This window comes from Musca autumnalis, unplaced genomic scaffold (assembly GCF_047663935.1).
Source record: "Musca autumnalis isolate F117 unplaced genomic scaffold, ASM4766393v1 scaffold_4, whole genome shotgun sequence".
Taxonomy (NCBI): Eukaryota; Metazoa; Arthropoda; class Insecta; order Diptera; family Muscidae; genus Musca; species Musca autumnalis.
In genome coordinates this window covers 180778759-180788244 of record NW_027411977.1, presented here as the reverse complement: position 1 = coordinate 180788244, position 9486 = coordinate 180778759, and the positions used below count along the sequence as shown (strand labels likewise).

At 34.7% G+C, this 9486-nt stretch overlaps 1 protein-coding gene across 1 annotated transcript; it reads left to right on the top strand.

The window, feature by feature from the left end:
- The first annotated feature begins 3593 nt into the window (after positions 1–3593).
- LOC141403173 (uncharacterized) lies at positions 3594–9047 on the top strand. Its single transcript, XM_073985348.1, has 3 exons — positions 3594–4443; positions 5599–6720; positions 7855–9047. Exons 1-3 carry the CDS (start codon positions 3594–3596, stop codon positions 9045–9047), a joined length of 3165 nt encoding a protein of 1054 aa, XP_073841449.1.
- Positions 9048–9486: the final 439 nt, after the last annotated feature.

Genomic DNA, 9486 nt, shown 5'->3' with positions numbered 1-9486 from the left:
TTCAAATATATATTTTTTTATACAATGATATTAATGTTGGCTTCTACATTGAGTGAAATAATAATGTGCTTTTATATAATGATTATTTTTTTTATATTTGAAATGTGCATTTATACAATATTTTTTAATGCTTTCTTTTTTTAAATTAATTTTTAATATATTTGTAATATCAAACATATTTTTTCGATTCCTTAATTTATTTTCTTTTTGTTTTTTTTTTTTTCATTTTTATATCAGCAAAATTAATTTTATTTTTTTTTTTTAGATTATATTTTCTTAGGAACTAAAATTGAACATTGCCAGAAAATATCTTGTATATTAGGTGTATTGTTTCTGTAATATATTGTTTGATTGAAATGATTTTTTAAGTGAAATCTTTAATTAAGTATTATATACAACGACATTTATTATTGTTTTATTGCTTACATAACATTTTTTTTATGTTTTGGAGACATTAAATGAAAAACTAATGCGTTTGTATATAATAGTTAATTACATATATTTAATTTTTTTAGGATTATTTTTTAAATATTTTTTTTAATACTTCTTAGATTACAGTATAATTTATTTTTACAAAATAACTTTTTTTTATTAAATAATTTTTTTGTTTATTCAATAAAATATACGTTTATTTATTTTTTTTTTACCATATAATATTGTTTTTTTTTTTTTTTTTTTTTAAGACAAAATAATTTTCAATACATTTTTTTGTATATTTTTAAAATTTATTTGTACAATTTATGTATTTTAATATATTATTTTGTATAATTTGTATATAATTATTACTTTTTTTATAATTAATTAATTTTATTGGTTATGGTTTTTCTTTTTTTTTACTTGCTAAATTTTTTTAGGCTGAATAAAATTATTAGATAGTGACTAATTATAGATTTTTAATTGGAAATCTGGAAAATCAATTTATTTGGTTTTTCAAATTTATTACTCATTTCTAATTTTTTTTATTAGAAATATAAATAAATGGAAAAATTTAATTGTTTCGAAATTACTTTAAGTTATGTTTATTATTTTTTTAGTAAACATATAAAATAAAGTACTCATTTTAAATTGAAAATTGGATTGTTTTAATAAAAAGGCTTATTGGGGTTTAAAGGTTAGTAAAAGTATACAATTTGGGACAAAATAGACTTATTTTGTATGCAACCTTTCAGTGTAAATGGTTTCAGCTTTCATAAAAGGAACGAATATTAACCTAGCTATATAGCCTATCGAATATGTTTCCTTTTTGATTGCATAATCCATTTCACTCGATTGGTGACTTGTGTATTTGACAGCATCTTTGCACCTGTACAACGCGGCATGGCTCTACACGTGCCTTCCGGGATACCGATGCATAGTATGTAATCTCATACAAAGTTTGGGATATGGAAAAAATCAAAAAAATTTTAAATGCCCCACGTTGGGCGCCAAAATGTGACAGTCCGGTTGAGTGGAGGTGGTACATGCTGGTAGGCTGCGGCTTAGCTCGCCGGATGGGGAGTTCGTCTTCCACTTGACTGCACATTTAAACTCATGTACCTTCACAAATTTGGGTCGATTAGTAGCTGACATTATTTTAAAAATGAAATGAACACAACATAAAAGGAAGTAACGGATGTATACTTATAATCCTATGGCCTTTCAATTTAAAATAAGTACATAGAAGAATTCCATAAATGTTGAGGTTTTGATATTGTACCCCCTTGGCATTTGCCCACCCCTCTAAGACATGTTTCAGTCTACCTTGGTGTTTCTTTCGCCAAGAAAAATTTTATGAAACAGCCCAAAACTGAATATCACTACCTTAAATCCTCTTCAGCCCATACTAAGAATTTAGTTAGTTTATTAAAAAATATACTAGAATATCGAAATTTTTTTTTAACCAATTTTCTATATTTAATCATTTTTGTAACATGTTGTTTATAATCAGTAAAAAAATAGCACTTTTAATTATGATACCTAATTAGCTTACAAAATTTTGATATTATTAATCCTTTGTATCAATTATAAGTGTTTTATATGCATGCATATTTATCTATTTACATAATTGAAAGTATTTTTACATTTTTTTTACTAGTACAATTTTATCATCTCTGTATTATTTTATATTTTTATCCAATTTAAATTTTTAGTACATTATCATATGAGTAGGGAAATTATTAATATATTTATCTGATTTACAATTCTTTGAAATTTAGGTTTTTTTATTTTCGCTGTCTACAGATATTTCATTCATGGTGTAAACAGAATAAAATTAATATGCCTTAAATTAGGCTTTAGTATTGACATAGTAAATTAAAATTTTCAGATAGCAAATTTAGTGTAAATTGCAAAATAATTGAAAAAAGTTACCTCGTATAAAAAAATTGGATTATATGACTTTTGAGGCCTTAATTTTGGAGGTTAACATCTGTTTTTTTAGTTTGATAACCATTTTTTGATAGATTTAAAATACATCTTTGGGACAGCTTAAAACTGGCATATTTGTGTCATATCTCACTTTGGTTATGAATAAGGTTCTTGTACTCACTCTCATAGCATGTGTAACCTAGTGGCTTATGATGGAACCAAAAGTTATAATTTCTACGACTCCGCTTTCTTTTTCGTGGTTTTTGATCATGATGACTTCTATTTTCTAGCAAAAAGCTCATTTGCTAAAACGTGGTGGTACCATCTATGAGTCGTTTTAAAATCACAATTTAAATGGATATGTTATGTTCACCCTAAGGAATATTGTGGTCAATCCTTAAGCGGGATTTAATAGATTTTCCACAATATTCTAAATAAAGAAAAAAAAACAATACATTTATAACTGTTGCCGCCGTTTACCTACTTGGTGTCATAAATTTCAGTTACATCAAATTTTATTTTCATTATTTTTTATTTTATTAATTTTCATTTGAGTCATTTATTTGTATGGGGATATCTTCCCCAAGAATTCTAATTTGCGAATATGTACATACATACTTTCAATTTAGAGTAAATTTCATCTTATGTAAAAACATACATATTTATATTTGTATATATTTCTATTTTTCTCTATTCCTCTTTGACCGTATGTATTTGTTATTGTTTTTGATCTTTCAAGGAGAAGTAACGGTCCTTGTTTATGTGTCACGTAGACAAAATGCCCAACGACAGAAATAAGCATAGATTATTAACTTTGTAAATTTAGTCGGTAAAAAGGCACGGTCAAAGACAAAATTGTTTTAAAGCGCTCGCTCGCTCGCTCACTTTCTTTGCTAATTTTATTAATTTGTAAAATAAAGTGAAATATTTGCACACGGAGTGCTCTTAGAAATTTTGTTCTTTTATTTAAAAGCCGGCTCATATTAACCCGTGCCGCAACATTCTTTAAAACAATTTTTATGAAGTTTTAAATAAAACAAATTTAATATCTTCGTGGTTGAACAACAATAAATAAAGAAAATTATAATTCGCTACTACGCTTCGCGCGAATAAACAACAAATAATTGTGCGTTTCATATTTATAAGAAACAAAAGTTCTTCGTGAACAAACAAACAAAATACAAATTAAAAGAGTCAAGAAGACCAACATTTTTTAATATTGAAAATAATTGAAATAAAATTACACAATGTCCCACCAAGAAGGATTAAAAAGCAATTTTAATTGCAACAAGTGTAATGAAGTGGACAATGATGACATGGTACAGTGTGATAAATGTGATAAGTGGTATCATTTTAATTGTGTTGGCGTCAACAGTAGTGTATCCGAGGTGAGTTGGAGTTGTGACGGATGTAACCTCAATAAGGAGACAACATCCATGGAGGAAAATCAGTCCGTAGCGAATACCACAGGTTTGCTGAATGTGCCGCAAGCGACATCGTCCCCAACAAATGCAGGGGAGTTACTGCAAATGGCAAGTAAGACCACAAGTGGAACCGGCGGAAGAATTCCAACAGCTTCCACAACATCGACATCCGTGAATAGGCCAACGAACACTTTGTTTCAAGGTAAAGCGAAAGACAATAGAACAAATACGGTTCCCTCTTCGCTAGTACCAGTGAATTCATCTGCAATCACGGGCACACATTTGTCCACATCAAACATAAATCAACAAAAACCGGTTTCAAGCCAACAAAATAACAACGTTACACTACAAGTGGATTTGCAGCTTAAAATGTTGGAAGAACAGCAGCGTATGCAGCAAGAGTTTTTAGAAAGAAAATATCAGATTCTCTCTCAATGTAGTCAACAAGAACAGACCCATCAAAACTCGTTTAATATGACGTCAAATTGGAATATTTTTTCCGGGCCAACTCCCTCTCAACTTGCAGCACGGCATTCAATTCCTCGTGATCTACCACATTTCCATGGAGACCCGGAAGAATGGCCGCTTTTCATAAGCAGTTTTGAAAACAGTACTGCGGTAGCCGGTTACTCTCACGCAGAGAATTTAATACGGCTACAATCGTGTCTTAAAGGTAAGGCCAAGGAGCTAGTGAGAAGTAAACTTATGCTGCCTGCAATGGTGCCGGAAATTATTCAAACTTTAAGAATGTATTTTGGACGGCCGGAGCATATTCTTGAACGAGTTATAGAAAAAGCGAGGAAATTTCCTCCCCCGAAGGATAAATTAGAGGGTATAATCGAATTTGCACTATGCGTAAAAAATATTTGTTCTACCATGGAGGCATGCAAGTTAGACTCTCATCTGAACAACCCCATGTTGGTGAAGGAGTTATTGGATAAACTGAACAGTCAGTATAAATTAAATTGGGCTACACATCCTAAGGACGATCGGATTCCAATCGTGAAATTATTTAGTGATTGGATTTTCCAAATTGCAGATGCCGCCAGTACAGTCGTATCAACAATTCCATCATCAAGAAGCGCTCCAGTGAATACACATGCAGAAGACGTACAACAAAGCAAAATAGTGTGTTTTTCTTGCAGAAGCAATGATCACAAAGTTTCTGTATGCAGTGAATTTAAGAAACTCTCATTGGATCAAAAGTGGAAGTTGGTGAAGACACACAATTTATGCCGGCAATGTTTAAATAGGCACCGCCGTAAGTGTTTCATTAATAAAGAATGCGGAATTGATGGTTGTGCTGCCAAGCACCATAGATTGCTGCACAAATACGTGGACCAACAACAATCGTCTTCAGGACAAAGCAGAGCTATTTCGGCAGCCAACAATACCAGTGAAACAATTAATTCTCATTCCACTAAAGAGCAAAATCGAAGTTCATTTTTTAGAATTCTACCGGTGCGCCTTTTGAAGAAAAATGGGTTCATAGACACATATGCCTTTCTCGACGAGGGTTCCTCTGTAACGTTGATTGAAAGAGACGTTTTTGATCTACTTGATCTTGAAGGTGTTGAAGAGCCACTTTGCCTAAAATGGACGGGAGATACAACTCGCCAAGAAAATACATCGAGAAAAGCTTCGATTTCTATTGCAAACTCTAAAAATGGTGCAAAGTTCTTTTTAAATAGTGTTCATACTGTTGACGGTTTAGATTTACCTACACAGTCGTTGGAAATGGAGGAATTGATATCAAAATACAAATATCTGGCTGGTCTCCCAATAGAATCTTATTCAAATGTTAAACCAACAATTTTAATTGGAGCAGATAATTGGAAGCTCGCAGTGCCACTAAAGATACGGGAAGGTTTGTGGAATCAACCTATTGCCACAAAAACGCGGTTAGGTTGGACAATTCAGGGGCCCAACGACTGCTACCGGCAAGGTTCATGGCTAAATATACATCATTGTGATTGTGAAGAGAAATACAACGAGTTGCATCAAATGGTGAAAGAAAATTTTAATCTTGAAGATTCATCAGTGAAAACCGTAGTTTCAGCGCAGGACTCCAGGTCAATGAATATTTTGAAGACTTCGTGTCAGAAAGTGGACGGCCGTTATGAAGTGGGTTTATTGTGGAAGTATAATGTGAAACAACTGCCAGAGAGTTACAACAATGCCCGTAAACGTCTTACGTGTCTACAAAAGAAATTTCAGAAAGATAAAAATCTTCGTGATGTTCTCCAAGAACAAATCAACAACTTGCTGAAAAAGGGATATGCAAGAAAATTATCTGATGAAGAGATAAGTAACAATGGTAATCCCGTATGGTACCTGCCAACATTTATAACACTCAACCCCAACAAACCGGGTAAAATTCGAATGGTTTGGGATGGCGCAGCAAAATCTAATGGAGTTTGTCTCAATGACTTTATACACTGTGGACCAGACTTGTTAAAATCATTGGTTGATATTTTGCTGAGTTTCCGCGTAGGAAAAATTGCAATTTGTGGAGATATCGCCGAAATGTTCCATCGCATCAACGTTAGGAAAGAAGACATGCATGCACAGAGATTTTTATGGTGCGATGAAAACGATAATCCTGAGAAGCCGAGTATTTATGTAATGAGAGCGCTTACCTTTGGAATATGCTGTGCACCATGCATTGCACATTATGTACGAGACTTCAATGCTGAGCAATTTAAGAACGAGTTTCCACGAGCCGTCGAAGCCATACAACAATATCACTATGTGGATGATTTCATCGATAGCGTCAACGATGATGAACAGGCGATCGAATTAGCGTCACAAGTACAATATATTCATTCCGCTGGAGGATTTCATATCCGAAATTGGGCGTCAAACAGCAATGCAGTCATCAGCCATCTACAGGATGATTCATCAAAAGATCAGAACCCACGAGATCTTGCTGAAACTGAAAAGGTTCTTGGTATGTATTGGGATCCTAACAAAGACTCGTTTGTATATATTTTCAGATTTGCCAGACTTCGTCGTGATCTGTTTGCCAGCGAATTAATTCCCACAAAAAGAGAACTACTAAAGGTGCTGATGTCAATTTTCGATCCGCTGGGGTTGATATCATGCTACACGACCACATTGAAAATCCTTCTTCAGGAAGTCTGGCGATCTGGAATTGACTGGGATGATGAAATCTGCAACCCTGTACACGTCAAATGGCAGAAATGGAAGACAGCTATCGACTACATATCGTCAATTGAAATTTCCCGATGTTACTCTCCACATATAAATGAAGCGACCGAAGTTGAACTGCACACATTCGTCGACGCAGGCGAAGACGCTTACGCAGCAGTGTGCTATTTACGGGTTGCGTACCAGGGTGGATGTGACGTCACTATCGTTATTGGCAAATCCAAAGTTGCTCCGATAAAACCAATGTCAATACCAAGACTGGAGCTTCAAGCTGCTATTGCGGGTGTTAGACTAGCCAACAAAGTCATAAATATTAAACGTATTAATTTTACATCAAAATACTTCTGGACGGATTCCAAGACTGTGTTGCAGTGGCTTCGAATGGACCCCAAAAAGTTTCAACAATTCGTCATGCATCGTGTTGGAGAAATCTTGGAGACGACTGAGGTGACACAATGGCGATGGGTACCCTCCAAAATGAATCCTGCAGATCTAGCAACGAAATACCAAACGCGCTGGGATGCTGCTATGTGGTTCTCGGGGCCTAAATTTCTTCATGAAAACAAATCAACATGGCCAACTTGTACCAATGTGGGTGAATGCGGACAGGAGGAAATGAGACACCAAGTATTTATTATAAACAAAAGCAAACAATTTAATTTGGAATATTTTTCCAACTGGAGAAAACTCTACCGAGCAGTAGCTACATTTATACTCTACGTGAGCAGATTAAAATCGAGATGTAAAGGAAGGGAACCACCAAAAGATATTTCCTTTGAGATGATACAACAAGCGAAGGTTTTTCTCTTCCGACAAGCTCAGGAGAGCGAATATCTTGGAGAAATTTGTAGTTTAAAAAAGGGTAAGAGTATTGAAAAAAGCAGTAAACTAATTTCCTGTAATATCTTTCTAGATGACGAGGGCATATTAAGGGCCAGGGGCCGTGTATTATATCTAAATCACCAAGATACAATAATATTGCCTACCATGCACCATGTTACCGTCCTGTTAGTTCGCTATGTACATGAGAACTTTCACCACATATCGCATGAGACCGTCATCAACAACATCAAAAGTCAATATTACATACCCAAACTTCGCGTTCTGTACAAAAGCATACGTCGATCCTGTCAACATTGCAAGAATTTATCAGCCAATCCGGTTATGCCACAAATGTCTACACTGCCTAAAGCAAGGCTAGCCAGCTTCGAGCGACCATTTACGTATGTCGGCATTGACTACTTTGGACCACTATACGTTACTGTGGGCAGAAGAAAGGAGAAAAGATGGGGTGTGCTTTTTACCTGTCTTACAGTTCGTGCAGTGCACATCGAAATTGCCTACAGCCTTGATACCAGTTCATGTGTTATGTGCATTAACAATTTCATTGCTCGAAGAGGGATTCCCAACGAGATCTACACTGATAATGGGACAAATTTTAAGGCTACAGCGAAAATATTCTCACCCGAATCCAAAGCTTTCGATCTGAAAGATATGGCCTCTATGCTCGACCACATCAAGTGGAAATTTAATCCACCTGCAGCTCCCCACATGGGTGGAGCCTGGGAAAGACTCGTCCGATCCGTGAAAACAACACTATACAACATTTGTCCAAACGCAAACTTTAATGATGAAACTTTAAGAAATGCCATGGCAGAGGCCGAATTCATAATTAACTCCAGACCACTCACATTTGTTTCTCTGGAATCATGTGACGACGAAGCACTCACGCCAAACCACCTGTTATTGGGTTCATCCAGCGGCTACAAGCCAATAGTCACCGAACTAGCCGACCTGCGTCTACGATGGCGACAAACACAACAGTTCTCCGACCAATTTTGGCGTCGTTGGGTAAAAGAGTACATGCCAACTTTAACCAGAAGAGGAAAATGGTTCCAGAAAACAAAACCACTAAAAGTTGGTGACATCGTAATCATCATCGACGAGAACCTGCCAAGACATTGCTGGCCAAAAGGCAAAATAGTCAACACCATAATAGCCAAAGATGGGCAAGTACGTCAAGCAACTGTTCGTACCCAGCACGGTGTCTTCCAACGACCAACAGCCAAGTTAGCAAAATTAGACGTCGGCATTATTGATCAGTAAAATCGTCCCAGGAGCTCATTTACGAGGAGGGGAATGTTGCCGCCGTTTACCTACTTGGTGTCATAAATTTCAGTTACATCAAATTTTATTTTCATTATTTTTTATTTTATTAATTTTCATTTGAGTCATTTATTTGTATGGGGATATCTTCCCCAAGAATTCTAATTTGCGAATATGTACATACATACTTTCAATTTAGAGTAAATTTCATCTTATGTAAAAACATACATATTTATATTTGTATATATTTCTATTTTTCTCTATTCCTCTTTGACCGTATGTATTTGTTATTGTTTTTGATCTTTCAAGGAGAAGTAACGGTCCTTGTTTATGTGTCACGTAGACAAAATGCCCAACGACAGAAATAAGCATAGATTATTAACTTTGTAAATTTAGTCGGTAAAAAGGCACGGTCAAAGACAAAATTGTTTTAAAGCGC